This window comes from Anolis carolinensis, chromosome 6, assembly GCF_035594765.1.
Source record: "Anolis carolinensis isolate JA03-04 chromosome 6, rAnoCar3.1.pri, whole genome shotgun sequence".
NCBI lineage: Eukaryota > Metazoa > Chordata > Lepidosauria > Squamata > Dactyloidae > Anolis > Anolis carolinensis.
The window spans coordinates 65590188-65614349 of NC_085846.1; the positions used below are offsets into that span (position 1 = coordinate 65590188).

The window sequence follows — 24162 nt, forward strand, 5'->3', positions numbered from 1 at the left end:
GGCGCCGCCATTGATTGAAGGACAACCCCGTCACGTGACGCAAGGGGCGGACCCTTCTTTACTCCGCTGCAGCCATGAGCAAAAAGAACCAAGTTTCGTACGTGAAGCCCGCCGAACCCGCCTTCCTGAGCCGCTTCAAAGAGAGAGTGGGCTTCCGGGAGGGGCCCACGGTGGAGACCAAGGTGATGACGTCAGGCTTTTTTGGCCCCGCCCCCTTCTCCCTTCAAAGCTTCGTTGCCTTCAATGGGCTTTGGAAAGGCTGTTCCTTTGAAGCCGTGCTGGCCCTCTCCGTAAATGTGGGACTACATCTCCCAGAAGCCTTAGCCAGCTTGTCCAATGGTGAGGAATTCTGGGAGCTGAGATCCAAAACATTGGAAGGCTGCAGGTTTGACACCATTACCTTAAAGCTTTCTTCAGATCTAAGCAGTTTGAGGGCCCTTCCACACAGCCATATAGCCCCAAATATCAAGGCAGATAATCCATAAGATCTGCTTTGAACTGGGGTAACCGAGGCTCCTTCCACACAGCTGAATACAACCCCAAATTATCTGCTTTGAACTGGGTTATATGGCAGTGTGGCGTCAAATAACCCAGGGCCCTTCCACACAGCCCTATATCCCAGAATATCAAGGCAGAAAATCCCACAATATCTGCTTTGAACTAGGTTATCTTGAATTCATGTTCAGATAATGTGGGATTTTCTGCCTTGATATTCTGGGATATAGAGCTGTGTGGAAGGGCCCCCAGTTCAAAACATATTGTGCGATTTTCTGCTTTGATATTCTGGATTATATGGCTGTGTGGAAGGGCCCTTTGTGCTATGGTGCTTGGAACTTATAATTTATTGAGTGCTCGGAGAGAGAAGGCTTGCAAAACCACAGATTCCCATTCTTCCATAGCGTTGAGCCATAGCAGTTTAAGTGGTGTCGAACTGTGTTAATTCTACAGTGTAGATGCACCCTAAGATTATATTTCAGAATGCGATTTCCTTTCCTTCAGTATTGAAGGCTCTTGTGAATGAGAGCTAGAACGCTTTTATTTTGCAATCTTATTCTTCCTTGTTTCGCTCTTAGGGCCCTTCCACACAGCCATATAACTAGGAATATCAAGGCAGAAAATCCCACAATATCTGCTTTGAACTGTGTCCACACTGCCATATATTCCAGTTCAAAGCAGATAATCAGAGATTTTATTCAGATGTGTGGAAGGGACCCAAGTGCCCTTCCAGGCAGGCGCTATGTCCCAGGATCTGATCCCAGATTTTCTGTTTATCCCAGATTATCTGTCAGTGTGGACTCATATAAGCAGAAAACCTGGGATCAGATCCTGGGATATAGGGCCTGTCTGGAAGGACTGTTAATGCACCTACTATCCAAAAACTTATTCATCATTATTCTGATAAACATAACGTATTAATGCTGTTGTGCCATTTTCTCATTTTGCTGAATTTAAGCTTTATTTAATTTGTTAGGGTTATTGTTCAGTGTCTGAAAAAATCTGCACATGTAGCTTTCTGTTTGACTCCATGTCTGTGCTTGAAGCACAGGTCCATGGGAGTTACGTTTCACAAGATCTTCAGCATTCTCTGCCAAAGAGTGCTTGTGCCTCACTAAACTACAACTCCCATGGTTCCATAGCATTAAGCCCATGGCAATTAAAGGGGAGTCAAACTGCATTAATAATACAGTATAGGTGCACCCTTATTGCTTGTTATGCAGAGAGTTTAAAAAACAGGAGATTGGATAACACAAGGTTGTGCACATATGGGATGTAAAAAACTAGCTGGTCAAAAAGTAACAAAGACTGACGCATATTCTTAAATTAATGTGTGTGTGTGTGTGTGCGCGCGCCTTCAAGTCACCTGTCATATTTATGGTGGCCCCCATTACTTTCATAGGGTTTTCTAAGGCAAGGAGTATTTACCGGTATTTATTTATTTATTTATTGCATTTATATACAGTAGAGTCTCACTTATCCAAGCTTCGCTTATCCAAGCCTCTGGATAATGCAAGCCATTTTTGTAGTCAATGTTTTCAATATATCATGATATTTTGGTGCTAAATTCGTAAATACAGCTATTATAACATTACTGTGTATTGAACTACTTTTTCTGTCAAATTTGTTTTATAACATGATGTTTTGGTGCTTAATTTGTAAAATCATTACCTAATTTGATGTTTAATAAGCTTTTCCTTAATCCCTCCTTATTATCCAAGATATTCACTTATCCAAGCTTCTGCCGGCCCGTTTAGCTTGGATAAGTGAGACTCTACTGTACCTCTTTTCTCACTCCTGGGGGGACTCAAAGCAGTGCTTTGAGTAATCAGGTTTTTTTTAGAATGAGGCCCCCCTTCCATATAGCTGTATTAAATCCACATTGAACTGGATTATATGATAGTGTGGACTCAGATAATCCAGTTCAAAGCAGATAGCAGAGCTGGTCCAACAATGAGACGAATTAAGCGGTCGCTTCAGGCGCAAAACATACGGGGGCGCAGTCGAAACTGCTTTTTCTGTTGATTTGTTGTAAAACATGATGCTTTGGTGCTTAATTTGTAAAATCTTAATGTAATCTGATGTTTAATAGGCTTTTCCTTAATCCCTCCTTATTATCCAACATTTTTGCTTATCCAACGCTTTTATTTTTCAGTGATTGGTTTGGGGGGGGGGGGGGGCGCCAAAATTCTGTTTGCCTACACTTGAAAAATACCTAGGGCCGGCTCTGACAGAGAGTGTGTATTATCTACTTTGATATTATGGGTGATATGGCTGTCTGGAAGGGCCCTAAGATTAGAAATGGTATGCCTGTTGTCTTAGTCCAAACTAAATACTGTTCTCAGTGCTTGTAACTGCTCATATGTTACTATCTTTCCAAAATATTGAAAATGTGGATAAATTAATGCTTTAACTGACCTGGAAACACTTATCTTTTGTGTTAACTTCTGTTATAATTTGGATGGGAAGGAGTGGTCTAGCTTATTTGAATCTTGTACCCACTATTTGTCATTGCCAATTGCTGGTCATATAGGCAAATGTAGCAGCAGTGTGCTTTCATCCTGAATGTAGCACTATTGTTGCTGATTATTCTCTGAAAAAATATGTATATGGGTTCTCATTGTTTGATGAATGACTTTCCCTGGAATTTTTTATATCAGGTTCTTCCCAAATTACAGCAGTACTTGTGAAAAAGATCTTGGAGTCCTTGTGGACAACAAGTTAAACACGAGCCAACAATTTGATGCAGTGGCAAAAAAAGCCAATGGGATTTTGGTCTGCATCAATAGGACTTAATGTCTAGATCCAGGGAAGTCATGCTACCCCTCTATTCTGCCTTGATCAGATCACACCGAGAATTCTGTGTCCAATTCTGGGCACCGCAATTGAAGGGAGATGTTGACAAGCTGGAAAGTGTCCAGAGGAGGGTGACTAAAATGATCAAGGGTCTGGAGAACAAGCCCTATGAGGAGTGGCTTGAAGAGCTGGGCATGTTTAACCTGCAGAAGAGAAGGCTGAGAGGAGACATGATAGCCATGCATAAATATGTGAGGGGAAGTCATAGGGGGGAGGGAGCAAGCTTGTTTTCTGCTGCCTTGGAGACTAGGACACGGAACAATGGCTTCAAACTATAGGAAAGGACACTGCATCTGAACATTAGGAAGAACTTTCTTGCTGTGAGAGCTGTTCAGCAGTGGAACTCTCTGCCCCGGAGTGTAGTGGAGGCTCCATTTTTGGAGGTTTTTAAGTAGAAGCTGGATGGCCATCTATCAGGAGTGCTTTGAATGTGATTTTTCTGCTTCTTGCAGGGGGTTGGACTGCATGGCCTTTGAGGTCTCTTCCAACTCTATAATTCTATGATTCTTCATTTGGCTGAAAATCATTTTAATTAGCTTATCCCGCCAGGCTCTAGTGAGCTAGGAAAGTCTCAGCCCTTTGGGAGACTACAGATCTTGGCTATAATAGCATCCCAACCCATTACTACAGTGGTTCTCAACCTGTGAGTCCCCAGGTGTTTTGGCCTACAACTCCCAGAAATCCCAGCCAGTTTATCAGCTGTTAGGATTTTTGGGAGTTGAAGGCCAAAACATCTGGGGACCCACAGCTTGAGAACCACTGCATTACTACCTTGTCCTAGGGGGCATATTTACTACTGGAGTCGCAGGTTTGCTTATCTGTGTTGGCCTTAAGTGGAAAGCTGAATCAAACTATGGGTTTTAATGAAATGAGTTACATGAAAACTAAAAAATAAGTCAGGTGCATAGATCTTTCTGATTTATCTGTACTTCATATTTAAGTGTCTGTTTATTAGATAGATCTATATATATAAAAATGTAATGTTAGTTTTACTATGGAGTAAACAACAAAACCACTGAACCAAATCACACCAAATTTGGCCACAAAAGACAGAGTCATCCAAAATATGTCTTTCAATAAAAAAAAACCTAGACAAATAGCCCAAATTACAGAGGATGAGGAAGAGCCTTTCTCTCCCTAACTGCCAGTCAGAAAGGTAGGCTCTGCTGCCTTTAGCCCCCCCCCCCCCGCTGCCTTTAGGCCCCGCCCCCTTTGCATCCTAGCAACTCCTTCAGCCAAGATGGTGCCCAGGGCACAGGCACAGTGCACTTAGACCTCATACACACTGTCTAAAAAATACAGATTATCTGATTTGAACTGGGTTATATGGCAGTGTAGACTCAAGGCCCTTCCACACAGCTATTATTACCCAGAATGCCAAGGCAGATAATCCACAGTATCTGCTTTCAACTGGATTATCGTGAGTCCACACTGCCATATCATCCACTTCAATGTGGAATTTATACAGCTATGTAGAAGGGGCCTCATATAATCCGGTTCTAAGCAGATAATATAAGATTATAAATATAATATATAATAATTACTGTGGTGTAATAATACAGAACAATATAATCTCTAAAACCAGGACAGTAAATAAAGAGCAACACTCTGAAAGCAGTGAAATTGGGAATTCCAGAAAGGAAACTGTCAGGGCCAGCTAACACTTTCCAACAAAGGATTCCCCCAGGCAGGAAACAGCCAGGCTTTGAAGCTGCAAGGCCATTAAATGCTAATCAAGGTGCCTAATTGCAGCATTCATACCTGTCACACCGAGACTATTAATTGCTATTCAAACTGGCCAACCAAGGATTCCGCAAGGTAGAAAGCGGCCTGGCTTGCAAGAAGCAAGGCTATTCAGTGCTATTCAACCTGGCCAACCAAGATTTCCCCTAGATAAAAAGCCCCCAAGCTCTGAAGCCACAAGGCTACTCCGTCCCATTCAACCTGGCCTAGCAAGGATGCCTTGCAGCTTTTAAGCTGCAAGACTATTCAGTGCAATTCAAGCTGGCCAAACAATGATTCCCCTACAAAGGAAGTAGCCAGGCTTCAAAGCGGTTCTTTGATTGAGGGTGCTACTCCAGCTACTTCAGAAAATGGCCAGGCTTTGAGGCTGCAAGACTATTCACTGCTATTCCACCTGGCCAACAAATGATTCCCATAAGCCATGGCCAGGCACATCTAGTATATTTATATTGTGCTTTTCCTCTAGTGAACTCAAGATGGCATACATGTCTCTTCTTCTCCACACTTTGTCCTTGCAAAAGCTAAGGAGTGGACCAAGCAGAGCTAGAAATGAACTCAACTAAATGAACTCTACTAAGTCTTAATGCCTGCCCCACACTGGCACACTATATTTTTCACCACTTTTGTTTAGGAGAAAAACAATTCACTGGCAAAAAAAACTAATATGTGAATTGCAGAACAAACAGAGCAGTACCTGTTCAAAAGGGCTGGTGGGTGGGATGATAAAGGAGCAGAAATCCAAGGAAAAACAAAGGTAGAAAAAGAGGAAAATAGTTTGGGCGTTAAGAAGCAGAGAAAGAAAAGGGGAAGCAGAAGTCTGAAGAGGGAAGAAAAATGAATGAAATATTGGCCTCTGGAAAAGGAACATTTTCAAAATGTTTTTTCAGAAATGAACAGTAGAGGGAGTGCATACTAACTCAGCTAATGTTATTTCTAATCTACCGCTTTGCAGGAAGAACAGCTGCTTTCATCAGTGATACTAAATTAGCCAGCATGGTTGAAGGAATGTCATTACTAGCTTTTATGTTAGCCTCAGACTCAGAATCCTTATCCATCTGTGTTTCGCTTGGTACAGAAATAATTAGGTGGGAAGTTTTCCTTATCATGTAACAGAAATTCCTTCAATTTCGATGCTTTGTTCTGCCTTCTGAGAAGTGCATTTGCCACACACACCTGCTTGGCTGAGCACTTTGCTCCTCTTTGAACGTCAGCCTTTCTGTGCTTCCCAACAAGCTTATTTTGACCTTATTGAATGAGGTCGGGGTTTGAAAATGACCTGCATTAAGTGATCAAACTAGATCGAAATAATACTATTACTATTGCCAAATTCCAGCAAGCATTCAAGATAATCAGTGGACAGTATAAAGACATTTGATTTTGTTAGGTCTTCTTCATATTAGGGCTGTATGTGTGTGTGCACACTTGTCCATAAAATGTAAAAACATTAAAACATGATAAGGTTACAGTTTCCATGTTCTGTGCACAACAAACATTGTATTCGGTGAGGTTTGTCTATAAAGTTTGTTCAATCTCATTTCTTAAGGCTGTCAAACAATTTTTTTGTAAACATCTATTACTTTGAGTATAAGGTATCCTATCTCAGGAAGGATTGAATCATTTCAGGGCAGAACTTCTGCAGCCACTGGGGAGGTCTGCTATGGCCCCTGTATCACTGAAAAGCTTGACTGTATAAAAACCATCCCAGTAGCTCCCAGATAATTAAGATCCTATTTCAGGTAACCCAAAATGACCCAAAAAGGTGACCAGGAATGACATGATGTCATGTAATATTGCACAAAATGATGACCATGACTTTCTGCGTTTCTGGAGTGGCCAAACATCAGGGAGTATTGTCTTCCAGGACATACCAATGTCTAACTTAGACAAATAGGAGATTAATTCCAATATGCCCAAAGAGAAAATCGAAAAGAGAATTAAAAGCAGGAGAATGAAGACTCTTTCCATTTGCCCTTATTATCAACACTTCTCCAGCAGTTTTTATATGCGCTGGAAAGCAATTTGTAATTCTGGAATTGATGTTATGGTGGCTTGATTGTTTTCCTATTTTCTTTGCACGGCTGAATGTTCTAAGAAGGAAGAAATGAGAAACAGTACAAACTTTCAAGCTGGGTTGCTCTGCACACATAAAAAGCTGTCAGTTTTATATTTTTTGATGGAAGCTGACTAGCAAGCAGTTGCACTTCAGAGAACTCTGAGATTGTTAGAGCTGTTTCAAATGTAGCTTGTCTTTGAATATAACAGATCCCCAAATATAGAATGAATTCCAGAATGATTAAACCCAGCTGGTAACTAGAACTGTGTTGAGCATAGGATGCTTGAACCATGGCAGCTATAAGCACACTTCAAACAATTGTATATTTTGCGGTTAATTTATACAATTCTGAGCATTCTTGTTTGGAAAAAAATGCTGATACCAAGAAGATATTTTAATGAAGATGTTTTAGGTTCAGCTCTGTGCTATATAAATCTTTAAAGGTGCTATAGAGGTGGTGGGGGGAGGAGTTTTCAAATTTGTAGGAAAGCCATTGAAATCATACAGAGCAGAGGGAGATATGGAGGGAGAAGCAGTCTAAATACCAACAAAATGAAGAGTGAAATAGAGTGCTTATTGCCCCAAAACTGTCTCCTATATCAAATAGCCTGGATAATCAGGGTGACAGTTCCCATACGTTGAAAATTCTGCTGTTGAATGCCGGGTCAGTGAATGGAAACTGCCATCCAGGACTTGATTCTGGTTGAGGATGAGACTTTGCGAAGGGGGGGGGGGGGTAATTTCTCTGTGGTCTTCCTAACAGGATTCTCTATGCATGTGATGACTCATGGGCCTTGTAGTCCTGTTCCTAGTACTATTGTGGCAGATGAAGATGAAAACATGGGGTTTTCGCCGGTTCAACAAGAACTGGAGTCTCTTCACCTGCAGGATGTTGATGTTTGCCCACAAGAATTCAGCCAAACAGGCCTTGGGCAGAACTCCCCTCCGTTTCCCAGGAAGGAAATTTATTCTAGAGAAAGGGGAGTCAGGGAAGCTAATCGGAGAAGTCTAAGAATCGCTGCCAAACAAATGGCTGATTAGGTCTGCTTCCCTTGGGAAATTCTAAGGAGTCATGCATCTGGACAGAGTTGGGTTTCGCTTCTCATTCTCTAGGGAAAGAGTTCTGTTGGCGGGAAAACGAGACCCAATATAGGTGTTTGGCGTGAGGGATTCTTTGCGGAGTCAATTGATCAGCTTGAGGAGAGAGATCGTGTGTGGACTTCGTAATCCCAGATCAAGCTTCAAGCCTTGCCCTGTCTCACGGTTTTACCACGGACTCTGTTTCATGCTTCATGTTTGCCTTGTCTCCAATCACGGATCTAGCCAAGAATCAAGTTTATTTCCAGCCTTGTTGTCAAGCTTCATTGGACTCTAAGACTCTGTTATTTCCCCACACTATTGCTTGGCAAAGTGTGTGTTTCGGTCAAGTGGATTAAAACTTTGAACTCTAATATCATTTATTGGACTATACATTTTTGGACTATATTTGACCTCATTTGAAAGGTCTGCTTCTGAACTATATTCTTCACTTGTTTTTATTGATTTTATATATTTCTTTAATAAAGATATTAGATAGAGACTGGCCTCTGTGTAAGGTTATTGGTGCTCTGCTGCCAGGGTTCTGACAATGCAGCAGGAAGCAAGGCCTGGGGGCCAGGGAGGTTGACCAGGTTCCACATCTCACAGTCAACAGCGTTCAGGTGTATTTACCTAAAACAGGACAGAATAGAAATTTTGTTGATGTATTGCCCACTTTGCTGCTGGGGTGGTCTTGGGGTGGCCTTGAAGTCTACTACTATGGTTCTGGCCCAATCTACTTAGAATCATAGAATCATAGAATAGTAGAGTTGGAAGAGACCTCATGGGCCATCCAGTCCAACCCCCTGCCAAGAAGCAGGAAATCACATTCATAGCACCCCCGACAGATGGCCATCCAGCCTCTGTTTAAAAGCCTCCAAAGAAGGAGCCTCCACCACGGCCCGGGGGAGAGAGTTCCACTGCCGAACAGCCCTCACAGTGAGGAAGTTCTTCCTGATGTTCAGGTGGAATCTTCTTTCCTGTAGTTTGAAGCCATTGTTCCGTGTCCTAGTCTGCAGGGCAGCAGAAAATAAGCTTGCTCCCTCCTCCCTATGACTTCCCTTCACGTATTTGTACATGGCTATCATGTCTCCTCTCAGCCTTCTCTTCTGCAGGCTAAACATGCCCAGCTCTTTAAGCCGCTCCTCATAGGGCTTGTTCTCCAGACCTTTGATCATTTTAGTTGCCCTCCTCTGGACGCTTTCCAGCTTGTCAACATCTCCCTTCAACTGTGGTGCCCAGAATTGGACGCAGTATTCCAGGTGTGGTCTGACCAAGGCAGAATAGAGGGGGAGCATGACTTCCCTGGATCTAGACGCTATTCCCCTATTGATGCAGGCCAGAATCCCGTTGGCTTTCTTAGCAGCCGCATCACATTGTTGGCTCATGTTTAACTTGTTGTCCACAAGGACCCCAAGGTCTTTTTCACATGTACTGCTGTCAAGCCAGGTGTCCCCCATTCTGTATCTTTGCATTCCATTTTTTCTGCCGAAGTGAAGTATCTTGCATTTGTCCCTGTTGAACTTCATTTTGTTAGTTTCGGCCCATCTCTCTAGTCTGTCAAGATCGTTTTGAATTCTGCTCCTTTCTTCTGGAGTGTTGGCTATCCCTCCCAGTTTGGTGTCGTCTGCAAACTTGATGATCGTGCCTGCTAACCCTTCGTCTAAGTTGTTAATAAAGATGTTGAACAGAACCGGGCCCAGGATGGAGCCCTGCGGCACTCCACTTGTGACTTCTTTCCAAGATGAAGACGACGCATTGGTGAGCACCCTTTGAGTTCGTTTGCTTAGCCAATTACAGATCCACCTAACTGTAGTTTTGTCTAGCCCACATTTTACTAGTTTGTTTGCCAGAAGGTTGTGAGGGACTTTGTCGAAGGCCTTACTGAAATCCAGGTATGCTACATCCACAGCATTCCCTGTGTCGACCCAACTCGTAACTCTGTCAAAAAAAGAGATCAGATTAGTCTGGCATGACTTGTTTTTGGTAAATCCGTGTTGACTATTAGCAATGACTGCATCTGTTTCTAAGTGTTTGCAGACCACTTCCTTAATGATCTTTTCCAGAATCTTGCCTGGTATCGACGTGAGGCTGACCGGACGGTAATTGTTTGGGTCGTTCTTTTTTCCCTTCTTGAAGATAGGGACCACATTTGCCCTCCTCCAATCTGCTGGGACTTCTCCCGTTCTCCAAGAACTCTCAAATATGATCGCCAGTGGTTCTGAAATAACTTCCGCTAGTTCCTTCAGTACTCTTGGATGTAGTTGATCTAGCCCTGGCGACTTGAATTCGTTCAGAGTGGCCAGGTGTTCCTGGACAACTTGTTTCCCTATTTGGGGTTGGATTTCCCCAAATCCTTCGTCCATTTCATGTTGCTGAGGTTGAAGATGGCTTTCTTTTTGTGAGAAGACCGAGGCAAAGAAGGCATTGAGCAGTTCTGCCTTTTCCCTGTCCCCTGTCGCCATCACGCCATCTTCTCCTCGCAGAGGCCCTATCGCCTCCTTTTTCTTCCTTTTTCTACCAACGTAAGCAAAAAAGCCTTTTTTGTTGTTTTTAATGTCCCTGGCAAGCCTGAGCTCATTTTGCGCTTTAGCCTTGCGAACCTTTTCCCTACAGGAGTTGGCTATACGTTTGAATAATTCTTTGGTGCTTTCTCCCCTTTTCCACTTCTTGTGCATGTCACTTTTGAGTTTTAGCTCAGTTAGAAGTTCTTTGGACATCCATTCTGGCTTCTTCGCATGTGCCATATTTTTTTTCTTTGTTGGCACTGTTTGCATTTGCGCCTTGAGTATTTCATTTTTAAAAAACTCCCATCCATCATTAACTCCCTTGTCTTTTAATATTGGCGTCCATGGAATGCTGCTCAGTATTTCCTTCATTTTTTGGAAGTCAGCTCTCTTAAAGTCCAGAATGCGTGTTTGACTTGTCTTAGTTTCAGCCTTCCATTGTATCACAAACTGCAGGAGCACATGGTCACTTGCCCCTAAGGATCCGACGACTTCTACTGTATTGATCAGGTCTTCCACATTTGTTAAGATTATATCAAGAGTTGCTGATCCCCTTGTTGCCTCCTCTACCTTCTGGACCATAAAATTGTCTGCAAGGCAAGTGAGGAATTTGTTGGACTTTGTGCTCTTGGCCGAGGTTGTTTTCCAGCAGATATCAGGATAGTTGAAGTCGCCCATGACTACTACATCTCTTCTTTGTGCCTGTTTGGTCAGCTGTTGACAAAAGGCTTCATCAAGTTCTATATCCTGGTTCGGAGGTCTGTAGTAGACACCCACGACGAGATCTTTTTGAGTCCTGGTTCCCTTGATTCTTATCCAGATGCTTTCAAGCTGGTTTCCCAGATTACAGTCCTGCATTTCTTCTGCAACATAACTGTTTTTGACATATAAAGCTACTCCCCCTCCTCTCCCCTTTGTTCTATTTCTGTGAAAGAGGTTATAGCCCTCAATGGCTACATTCCAGTGATGGGAGTCATCCCACCAGGTTTCAGTGATGCCTATGACATCGTACGTGTGGTGCTGTGCTAAAGGCTGGAGTTCGTCCCATGCTCTGTGCATTAGTGTAAAGACATGTAAGCCCCGGTGACCTCCCCTTGAGCTGTTTATTTGGGATTATTGTGCTCTCGGTAATTGGTCCTTGCTGTGTTTGTGCAGCCCTCCATTTAGCCTTTTGGCAGTTCCCTGTGGTCGTGGTAATATAGTGTTTGTCAGGCTGTTGTTCCCCTCCCCCAGTGGATCTAGTTTAAAGTGCGCCTGATGAAGTTTATGAGTCTGTGTGCAAAAAGATGTTTTCCTACTTGTGTGAGATGCACCCCATCACTTGCCAGTAGGCCATCCTCCTGGAAGAGTAGACCATGGTCAAGGAAGCCAAAATGCTCCTACTTGTCCGAACGCATCTCCTCCTATGAGCCCGGAAGATCCCTAAGGTCATCTGGCGAGGCCCTGCTCTCGGTCCCGCCTGCCTCACAAGCGCGGCTGGTGGGAATGAGGGACAGGGCCTTCTCGGTGGTGGCTTCCCGGCTGTGGAACACCCTTCCCAGAGACGTACGGCAAGCCCCAACACTTTTGAGTTTTAGAAAAGCCTTAAAAACATGGCTATGTGCCCAGGCTTTTAGCGAATAAATGATAAAGACGACCCAGACTGTTATATGGATAAAGTAGGAGGATATTGGATGAACAGATTTTAAGCATATGTTTTATGTTTTATATTTTATACAGTATTTAACTGGTTATAATACATTTTATATGATGTTGTTTTAATGATGTGTCGGCATCGAATTGTTGCCAATTGTACGCCGCCCTGAGTCCCTGAGGGCGGGATAGAAATATTGCAAATAAATAAATAGTGCTGGGAGACTTCAACATCCATGCTGTGACTTCCCTGTCTGGAGTGGCTCAGGATTTCATGGCCCCCATGACAACCATGGTCTGTCCCAGGTGATGCCTCGCTCTATGCGTGCTGCTGGGCACTGACACGGGGAGTTTGTGTTCATGTTTTTTTGTGCAGGGTGAGGTGATGGCGGTGTGGAGGGACTTTCATGGACCAATCATTACCAGATCAGGTTTAGACTCACTGGAACTCCAAACCTCCACAGGGATGGGGGGACCAATTCAGATGGTCCGCCCCAGGAGGCTTATGGATCTGGATGGATTCCTGATGGCTCTTGGGGATTTTCCTGTGTCCTCGGCAGTTGATTCTGTTAAGTTATGGCTGACCTCTGGAATGGTGAAACGGTCAGGGCGGTGGACACAATAATTCCTGAGCATCCCCTCTTGCGGAGCAGAGCTGAACCAGCCCATTGTTTTTCCAAGGAGTCTGTGGCGATGAAGTAAGTGAGACGGACATCTCACCAATAACCACATCCAGTTTGCCCAGGCTCATAGATCTTACATTCCAAGTTCCTATAGTGTGTTGATCTCTAGAACATCAGATTCATCCTTCACCTACAACACCGTCAGCCATTAGCCTTCCTTCCGGCTTTGAGCTAACTGCGTCATCACATCTGGGGCTTGGACTAGTCCTCTGCTCCTCCCCAGTAGCATTTTGACCATCTTCCGACCTGAGGGTCCTATCTTCCAATGGTATAACAACATTTCTCTGGTTGTACTGATCCATGTAGTTTTCATGGCAAGAATACTGGGGTGGGTTGCCATTACCTTCCCCAGGGATCATGCTTAGTCTGACCTCTCTGCCATGACCTTCCCGTCTTGGGTGGCCCTGCACGGTGTAGCTGATGGCTTCATCGAGACACACAAGCCCCAGCACCACGTCAAGGTAACGATCCATCGCAAGAAGTCAAGATCAAACATGAAACATTTCTCAATTGCTGGGATATTTCTTATTGTGTTTTTACCTGGAGTACTCCGTCTCTTTTTACTAAAATATCTTTGTAAGTTAGCCATTTGATCCAGCTTAACAACAACCTCTGATTTGCAGAGATTTCTTAAAAGGACACAGTGGCTGCTATTACATTGGATACTGAACCAGTAAGGTATTCTTTATAGTGTTTTTAAAAAATACAGTAATTTGATGTTACCCATTGTTATGGGAAAGTAGTAAGTTGTGTTGCTCGTCTTGCTCCTTGCTTTTGGGACGGGGGAATTCACAACTCATAAGAGAATAGGCACAAAACTTTGAGGGAAATCCTGGTAAAATTGTCTTCAAAACGAACTTTTAAGAAGTATCTACAGAACATCATTTGTTACAACAATAAAGCACTAATCAACTTCTTATATCACTTTTGATACGTAATTTTGTTATGCTCTCATTATCAAAAATTTAGAAGAGTAACTCAGTGCAGTTAACTATCGGTAATTCTGAATCCAGGATTCTTGTAAAATAAATGGCAAGCCAAATATAAAGGTAAGCTTTTCCAGCCGGGTTAATTTATGGTTGGTCTAACCACTCCTGCTTGCAGAAGAAGCCAAGCAAAAATGATCAGGCATCAAGCTTGAACTGTAGGCCCTTCCACACAGCCATATAATCCAGAATATGAAGACGGGACATCCCACAATTTCTGCTTTGATCTGGGTTATCTGAGTCCACACTGCCATATATCCCAGTTCAAATCAGATAATGTGGGATTTTATTCAGCTGTGCGGTGTTAATTCCTTATTGGGCATAATACAGGATGAATGCTCTGCAAATTAGCATTTCTTAGAGTGAAGTTATGTGTGGAGCCAGTTGATGCAGTTCTTCATACTCCTGTCCTGGATCTTGGCTTTGCTGCCCCCGGGTGAGAATTTGGACTCTAACCTTGTTTTTATAATCCTGTTCTGGACCCTGTTCTATCCTGAATCCTTAATTCTGAATTCTGGATTAACTTCCTGGCTTTGATTTATGGACTTGGATTTCAGTTTGTAGCCCTGAGCATCTGGCTTGACTTCGGAACTGTGACTTCAGTTTGTACTCTTTGATTCTTTTTCCTTATTTTATGAGCTCTCATAAGTGAACTCCTGCCATCTGGCTATTGGTCTGTAACCTTGGCTGTTGTTTATTCTCGCCCTCAACCTGTTGTGAACTGCCCTGAGGGAGATAGGACAGGATAGAATTAAAGTTTTATTATTATAATATTCTTTTTAGAGAGCTAGTTAGATGCCAGTATGGGACTGTTCATCTATGTATGTCTCTTTAAAAATTATTTCTGGGATGACTCTGAGTAGTTTCATTTTCCGTATGTTTTTTTTATCCTAGAGGGAGCAGCTCCCTGCTCCTGATGACGATGATGACGCAAGTGATAAGGAGGATGAGCAGCCACAAGTGATTGTACTGAAAAAGGGTGATCTAACTGCAGAAGAAGTAATGAAGATAAAAAATGAAATGAAAGAGGTTTCCAAGACTACAGGTACGTACATTGTGGAGAATCAGCAAACAAGGAAGATGATGGGATGGATGCAATCACATCTTCACTTGTTCCTTACTAAGACTGATAATGTAGTCAGCCCTTTCTAATACCTTAGTAGCACTGAATATGACAGATCTCAGGATGCATCTGCACTGCAAAATGACTGTTGTAATTGTCATGGTTCAATGTTACATAGTAGTTTGGTGACAAATCGGCACTCTTATGGCAGAGAAGGCTAAAGACCTAAACCTATACCAGCCATCATTTCATACTATTGACCCATGCCAGTTAAAGTGGTGTCAAACTGTATTAATTCTGCATTGTAGATGCGGCCTGAGTTGCTGCCGGTTAAGAGCCATATCTATTAATGTACATAAAGAAAACAAATGTATATGTTTATCATTAACATTTATATCATGCCTTTCTCCTAACATACTTATAACAGTTTGTAACAATGCTACAGGCAAATGATGAAATAGTTAAAATAATTAAACTATCATGTTAAAACACATATTATTTTTTTAAAAAACATAACATTTTTGAAAAACAATATAGAGATAAAGCAAACATATTGAAGGACCCTTCTGCACTACCAATTAATCCCCAAACACTTTTTAAATATTGGAAAAAGTAGAACAGAGAGGGCACCAATCTAGCCTTGTGTGGAAAGGCATCTTGCAGCCTGGGAATAGCCACTAAGATGGCCCTCACCTGTGCTCTCACCAGACAGGGATATGATGTGGAGAAAATTGGGCCCCATCTACACTGCTGTATAATGTAGTTCAGTGCAGTTAAACTGCACTGAATATAGGTCTACACTGACCATGAAATGCAGTTTTATGGGGCCTGTAGATGGGCCCAAGATAATCTTGGGGGGGGGGGGGTCTTACAGTTTGTGTGTGTTTATATAGACCAGAGGTGTCCCACCAATTGAAGGCTAGAGGAGTGCATTAAACCCCCAGGAGACCATAGATGTTCCATCCCATGCCCCCACTTTTCCAATAATAATGTAAGTATTAACAATAAAATGATAGTAATTACTACAACAACAACAACATCAGCAACATCAACAGCCCTCTAGAAAATATAGGACCATTCTCACCATGTTTGGGGCCTTGCCCGGGTTGTTTTTAGGATCAGGAGAGGCCTTTTTATAAGAAGAGGAAATGAACTGAAGTCACTTCGTACTTCAAAAAAGGCCTCTCTTGGGCATAAATTGGCTGGAGTGACCAGAAAATGTGGTAGGCATGCCTTCCATAGCTCCCAGAGGGGTTGGGGGTTTAAAAATGACATCCTATGGATTGCATATTTAAAAAGACGATGTGATAGATCAATATAGCTGATGACATCTTCAGTCACAATCTAACACTTGGACAGTTATTTCCTCTTACCATTAATTTACTGGTGAAAGCTAAAGTAGTGTCTTTAAAATGCTTACACACATACGCCTCAGTCCAATATCCCCTTACCATAGCCTAAATGCCCATGTGCAGACATAACCCATGTAGAATAGTAATTAGTATATAATAATGTATTCTTTGTGATCACTACCATTGATTTTTCAGTTGCTTTTCTAATACATCTGGCTTTTGAGACATTGCAGTGTATGCTGTGGCGTCTTGTTTAGTTTGCTTTCCCATTCTCATTTGTTTGGTTGTTGACTTAAAAAAATCCCATATGTCACACATCATTTGCCAGGGCATCAAAGTACATTGCCTGTACCCTAAAGTGCTGCTTTGGCACTTTAAGAGTTTATGTAGGCATTGAGCTGATTGGCAGCCTCAGTGAACTGCTATTATGTTTTTAACCTTGGAGTCTAGGTTGACTTTCATTGTTGGGGGAAAATAGATTGCCCGTCAGTACTCTTTAATTCAAGATCCTGAGTAAACAACTGTTAGTGTTTACCTGATGAAAATGTGGGAATGAGAATTTCACATTAGCCTTACTTGTGTAAATAAACTCCCCGTGTCAGTCCTCAGCCTTACTGTGGGTATAGAGTGGCATGGTGTGCTTCTTCCTTCAGTACATATTGCTAGATTAAAAGGTTGGAAGAGCTTCTCCTGTAGTGTTGTTTAGTATGGTCTCCGACATGGAGACAATGATTACGTTTCTGTTCATTCTCTGTTCTGCAAAATCTGAGCATTGGATGGTTCCTCAGTGATCCCCACTGTTTCTTTCGTAGAGTAGCCAAATAACATACTTTATTTGGACAGCAATTGCATTAGCATGTGCTCCAGAGATCTAGTCTTGGCTTTGACTCGCTGCCCAATGTACACAGAATGGTCCAGATCCATCATTGTTTGGAGTCCACAGTGCTCTCTGGATGTAGGTGAACTACAACTCGGAAACTCAATGTCAGTGCCCACCAAACCCTTCTAGTATTTTCTGTTGGTCACGGGAGTTCTGTGTGCCAAGATTGGTTCAATTCAATTGTTGGTGTTCAGAATGCTCTTTGATTGTCAGCAACTACAACTCCCAAATGACAAAATCAATCCCCTCCAAACCCACCAGTATTCAAATGTAGGTGTATTGGGTATTTGTGCCAAATTTGGTCCATTGAATGAAAATACATCCTGCATATTAGATATTTACATTACGATTAATAACAGTAGCAAAATTACAGTTATGAAGTAGCCTTTAAATTAATTTTATGGTTGGGCACCACCCCAACATGAGGAATTGTATTAAGGGGCTGCAGCATTACCACTGTTGTGAGGTCTGGTTTTCTGAATATTCACCTGTTTTAGTACGAACCTGTTTGGTTATTAGATCAATAAGAGAAGGACTTTCAAAGACATCTTTGGTGGAACTTGTGTTGGAAATTGCTTTTGCCTCTATTACTACAGAGCTCAAGGAAGTATGTTTGTGTGTCAATCAGTCTGTCAATTTTTCCTTAGCCTTGGTTAGTTTCAAAATAGCACTCTATAAAAGCCTTACATCAGAGATGGACAACTGTGTCAATGGCAGGCTCCAGTTCTGAACCCAATGATGGGCTGTGCGGCCAATTTTTCTTATCAGAAGACTATTTCTGGTTTCAGCTTCCAGGATTTTCAGCTTCCAGGAGATTCCACCTGAACATCAGGAAGAACTTCCTCACTGTGAGAGCTGTTCGACAGTGGAACTCTCTCCCCGGGGCCGTGGTGGAGGCTCCTTCCTTGGAGGCTTTTAAGCAGAGGCTGGATGGCCATCTGTCGGGGGTGCTTTGAATGCGATTTCCTGCTTCTTAGCAGGGGGTTGGACTAGATGGCCCATGTGGTCTCTTCCAACTCTACTATTCTATGATTCTATGATTCTATGATTCTATGGTACATTTGGGGCTGCACAATGCCCAGATACCACATTTTCTCAATTCCCATTTTAAATACAGTTGTACTAAATCATCAAACAATTTATATCTGCCTACTAGGAGTTTGGGATGTCATAAGAGAGAGAATATGCCACTATATCTCTACAAAAGTCCTGCCCCTATAATGACGATATAAGGGAAATTGTCAGACTGACATTTCACACCTCACTCTTACCTTTTCCTTATATAATCGTTCTGTTCTAAAATATGGTTTCATCTTTTTTTCTTATGGAACCCCTTATTTTTGAAGGTTGTAATAATGCATCACCTCTTCACAGCAGATACAACGAAAAAGCCTATACATAGCATTTTAATTTTTGTAGGTTGCTTTTTTTTAACTATGTTTGTTATAATAGCTACAAGCTGTCTTGAGTTCCCAAACTTCCAAAAAGCTGAGGGGATGATGGTGAGATTAATAATACTTGTGCACTGGCAAACTCTTACACATGGGAAAAGCAGAATTTCTAGGCATGAAGACAAGTAAGACTGCCAGAAACTATTCATCACTCCAAGCTCATTGGAAGAAAAGCAGAATGTAAATATCTATACACATAATAAAAGTGAAACTATCTATGTATGTGTGTGGCTGGGGTGTCCACTTATACAGACAAGCTCCCACTTCCACAAATAGGTATAGCTCCCACTTCCAATGACATTATAGGTTATAAAGAGCGCCATGAACATGTCCAAAAGGCCTGCTGATGTCCTCCACAAAAACCATATTGCCTATCACCCAAATGAAGTCTTTCATATGGGGACAATTTTCTGAAGAAAAGACCTATTTGCTCTCCTATGATTATTTTCAGCCCATTTTCTATAACAAAATCCTGGCACAGGCTTTGTCAGGCTTCTTACACAGCTTTTTTTTTCTTTTACAAATTCCTCTTTGAACTCTTCCAGGATAGATAGCTCATCAAGTTTCTAGAGGTCATTGGCCCAAGTATCAGATGTGATTGAAATTCATCACCCCTCTTGTATCTGAGAATGGTTGTGGTGCATTTTGTTCCTAGCTGAACGAAAGGTATCTCTTTCTGCAGGCTCTCACAAATCAAAGTTGCTTTCCTTCACCGCAGTAGCTGAGTTGATTTAGGATTTCATCTTCTCTTTTTCATTCTTCCTCCAAACTGCTTGTGTAAGGCTTTATCTGTAGTTAGTTATTCCTCTCTGACTTATTTCTTCATTCACCGGTGCTGACATTGTAGAATGAGTCAAGCATTTCCAAAAATAGGTATTTCTGATGGGAAGGTTTGAGTTTCCATGGAGCAGCATACTTCTCTGTTCTGCTCCTTTATCACAGGAGGGGGCAAATTGCCACCCATTTTTATAGCTCCTGAAGCTCTCCACAAATCATCCAATTTAAAATTTAGCATGATTTTGGGGCAGTTTTTCTGAAAACATTTAGGAACCCACCCACCCCCCAAAAGTGTGAAAACATAAAAATGTTTGCACACTCACAAGCAAACCAGAACCTTCTGTGCCCCCAAATACCTCTGGATCTCATGAAAACACTCTCAAAATTGTGAAAATTATGGCGTGTCTCTTTCTGTCACCATTTCCATAGATGTTTTTGGCTAGACCCCCTTCTTTCTATATTATGAGTAAGAAAACTTTAATACTGTTTTAAAACATAAGCACACTTGATGAACTTGGATGAAAAACAAATGTATTATAGAACAATGAATAACTCTCCCATTCATTGAAGTTTAACTGGTACGTTTTCCTTTCATTCTTTTGAATCATCATTCTCCTTCTCCCTTGCTTTTCCTGCCAACCCTTGCTTTGAAGTACTACCACCAAATGAGACCTTGCATGAGAAGGTTGAAAGAAAGAAAGAGGTGGTCCAACTCCCTTTGGCCTCTTGTTCAATTGTGTAAAGCCAAGAGGCACTAATATAAAACATGTTGTTTGCTTTGAGATCTATATTGTGTCCTCTCTGAATACAAAACAGAGTTAGGCTTGGGTCCTGCAGTTGATATGAAATGGTATAATTATTATAATTGGAATGCACTCCCTATACCCCATGGTGTTCTTTATCCATCATGACTGCCTTGATAAAAAAAGGTACCATGTTCCATCATAGCAGCAGTTTATTATAAATCTCAAGATAATGGTGGTGTAAGGGCATAGAGTAAGTTATTAAATAAGGATCAATCAACCACAGTGTTTTTGGCAAATTTCTATTGCAAAATTGATTTTTAAAACATTCTGTTACTTATTTAAGAAAAATGTGTTGCCCGGCAGAAGCTTAGCTTCTTTAATAATGTGTTGTCTATAAATCATTTAAATTGCAAGCCATTTCAGCATGAGGCTTTCCTTGTGATTCATGGCAGTCGTTTTTCATAACCAGCAAAATAATTTTGAGATGCTTGCATCATCCAGCCAGTCTTCTTCGCCAATCCCACAAGCCTCCAAAGTTTGTCTAAATTAACTTCCCCCAAGCGATTCAGTAGCACACATTAGCATTATGATCTTATATGTACTGTAGTCACCATCCATCAATTACTGTGCATGATCCAGCCATCATTTATTTCATTGTAAGCCATTAAACGAGTATCAGCAGTGTAACAATGTTTAGTAGAACATACTCATTGATGTTATATCAAGGCTTTATTCAGATGTTCCAACCAAACAGAAGTGAATGGCTTTCTGAATTATGTTTAGGGAGAGAACCAAAGCATAAATCTGAAGGCCATTCATTGCCATGCCCATGGCCAAGGTGGAGGTTTAGGGGTTCAATCCCCCCCATTTTTCAGGTTAAAAAAACTCTGGTTTACTCATGAAATTTAACTGCTTTACAAAATCCCCCTGCCAAGTCTATGAGAAGCAAAAATTAGAGTTCCTCCAGAAGTACAAGCACAATCTCAACCAAATTTGGATTATTCACACTATCATTACCTACATTTCTACCAATTTAAATTGCAATAGCAGCAATAGCTGGCATAGTGGAAGCAACCAAGTTGGACCTGGGTTGCAGGTGAAAATTGTGTAAACTGCAGTGTCTACTACGACTGGATGGAAGCAGTGGAGCACAGAACGAAGAGACACTCAAGAGACGTTGGTAAAACTATTTACAAAGTTTTACTGTATCAGTACATACAGACTAACAGATGACAGATGAACACAGGACTCAAACTCTAGGCAGACAGAAATCAACTTAACTGACGCAATCAGTAAGCACAAACACTTGTGTCTGCATACTCCCTAGTTCCAGCCACACATCAAGGTCATCATAGCTTCTTGGCATTTAACTCTTTCCACACTATGGTACATTCTGGATGATGCAATCAGTTGCAATACCAGCATGGTACAAATTACATTTAAACACTATCAATACACAAATCCCACATTAACACAAATAAGATAATCTGTATTTTATAGGCAGTAAAGGGGCTTAACTAAATGAACTGGAAGGCACAATAGCACAAAGGACAGATCGGAGACTGTATTTGGGAAATCAAAAGTCTCTGTGAGGAAAGGAAATCTTTGAAGTCTATTCAGTTCTGGATGGTTATTGCCACACAGTATAAAGTCCCGACATGACTGGATTCTACATATCTTTGCACTGACTTTAATACAATGTTGACATGACTTTATGTATCACTGCCTTATATGGCATTTTAATCTAATTTGAATACAATTCTGATGTGGCTTGAATTAATACAGTTCAGAAATGACTTCAGTTAATACAGATCCGACATGACGTCAATTTCTGTGCTCCTTTTAGCTTCCTGTGCTTCCTTCCGGTGCTATACTAACTGACAAATCCTAACTGACAAAAATAACTGCCATTTGGAAGCTGGCAGGAGCTGAGTCTAAGCTCCGCCCCCTTAGAACCTTAAAGGGACAGGGCAGCATGTGAGCGCCTTCTGGTGGCATGACAGTGGCTCTTCCTTGACCTCTAATTTGGACTTTATTTCTCTAGAATTTTTGATTGAAAAACATAGCTTGGACAGCTATGTCTTTTGTGGCCAAAATTGGTGTGATTGGGTTCAGTGGTTTTGCTGTTTACTCCATGATAAAACGTCACATCACTTTTTATATATATAGATGTTTATCTATTTGCATTTTTTGAAATATGGCAACTAGGGCTGCATTTATAAAGCTCCTGACTTAAACTACTGTATTGTATTGAGAGCAAAATAAATTGACTATGTCGTCCATGGACTTCCTCACACACAGCACCGGAGTCGCCAGGAATCGGCACAAATCGCCATGAAGAGGTCCCATATTTGATGGCATCCCCCAAATGTAGTGTAACTGTCTAATGATTGTTTTATAGTAAGGCTAAACAAGGGAATGTAGTATTTAAAGAACCTACATTTTGTACTCTGAGAAGTTCCCACTTAGGAAGATGTTTATGACATGTTAGTCTTGTCTAGCCTCCTAAGATTTTCAGTGCCATTCCACCAAATACCTGAACAACTGCTTTATGCAGCTCAGATCTTCTGGTACTATTCTATAATCTTTGTCTGGAATACTTAAGTTATTCCAGTGCAGTGAATAAGATGCATTTTTGTGATTTTTGTACCTAGATCCTGAGCCAGAAGATGGGAAGATTGTGTTCAGGAAACCTTCCAAGCGTTTGTCGGAAGAGAAATATTCTGGTTTGACAGCCACATCAAGTAAGAAGAAGAAAGAAACAAAGAGAATATCTCCAGCCTCCCAAAATACAAGCAAGCAAGTAAAAAATAGCAGCTTGCTCTCATTTGATGAAGAAGAGACTGATGATTAGGACGATTTAAATGTTTTTTTTCCTTAGAGGCTGGGAGTTAAGTTAGAGACAGCATGCAAACAGGCACAGAGCCTGATACTTATTTTACAACAACTTTAAAAAAAATAATGACCAAACTTAGTTGTAGAAGGAGATGGGAGCAGGAATTTTAAAAAATAAATGCAAGTAATGTGAATATACCATGCACAGTACACAAAACTGTTTCAAACACATGTCTCTGCCATCCATTTGTCTCTCTTTGTTTCTGCAACAATTACATTGCCAAATGTTAGCATCTGTGTATGCTTTTTACCAGTTACACCTAATAGGAGTGTGAGATCTCTTGACTAAAACTCTGAAACCTTGCCTTGGCAAAGTTTTGAGTGTTATCTCAAAGGACTGAAAGAATTGTTGAGATTCTGATCACACTGTGTATATTGATTTCAAAAGAGACGTCCTGCCACAGAGTGTGCTTTGGTGGAAAAATGTTTGGAAGTTCACTGTGTTCTGTAACCGAGAATGGATTTTGTGTTGCTATGAAACAAGTAGCAGGATTAACAATGTAAAGCTTCATCAAGAAGCAGATCTGAAGTTGCTGTGTGCAACAGCTGTTTTTCATATAGCTGATATTTTAATGCCAAGATTAAATGCTTGTAAAATAATTTTCTGTTTAATTCAGTTTTCATCTACTGTTCTTTAGAAAATAAAATGATGTTCTCCGTCTGTTTCTTAAGCTCTCTTAATAGTATTTTCCCTCCATATTATACATGATTATCCTTTAATCTAGAACGTAATAGAAGCCCCAAACATATGGAAATTGAAAAGACCCCAATGAGTGGATTAGCCAGTCTAACTCTGGGCCTTAAGAAAGGATATCCTATTTCTAAAGCATTCAGGACAGATGCTTATCTGCTCAGCAAGCCGCTTTCTCTACCACCCCCCTTTTTTGTGTGTCTGTGCTGGTGGAGGTCTGCAAGTCCCACATCTTTCTGCAGGCTTAAGTCATCTCCAATTTCTGGGTATATATT

General features: G+C 41.5%; 2 protein-coding genes across 3 annotated transcripts in view; one reads left to right on the forward strand and one right to left on the reverse strand.

Moving 5' to 3' along the window:
• kif15 (kinesin family member 15) overlaps window positions 1-24162 on the reverse strand; it is an 80249-nt gene that overhangs the window by 46275 nt on the left and 9812 nt on the right. The window lies entirely within an intron of this gene.
• kiaa1143 (KIAA1143 ortholog) lies at window positions 25-23857 on the forward strand. 2 transcript variants are annotated; one of them, XM_003223953.4, is made up of 3 exons: window positions 25-182; window positions 14927-15077; window positions 22956-23857. In XM_003223953.4, exons 1-3 carry the CDS (start codon window positions 75-77, stop codon window positions 23153-23155), a joined length of 459 nt encoding a protein of 152 aa, XP_003224001.2. In that variant the 5' UTR covers window positions 25-74; the 3' UTR covers window positions 23156-23857. The 2 variants fall into 2 exon arrangements, with proteins under 2 accessions (XP_003224001.2, XP_062839883.1); XM_062983813.1 differs by lacking the exon at window positions 25-182 and adding an exon at window positions 9853-9985.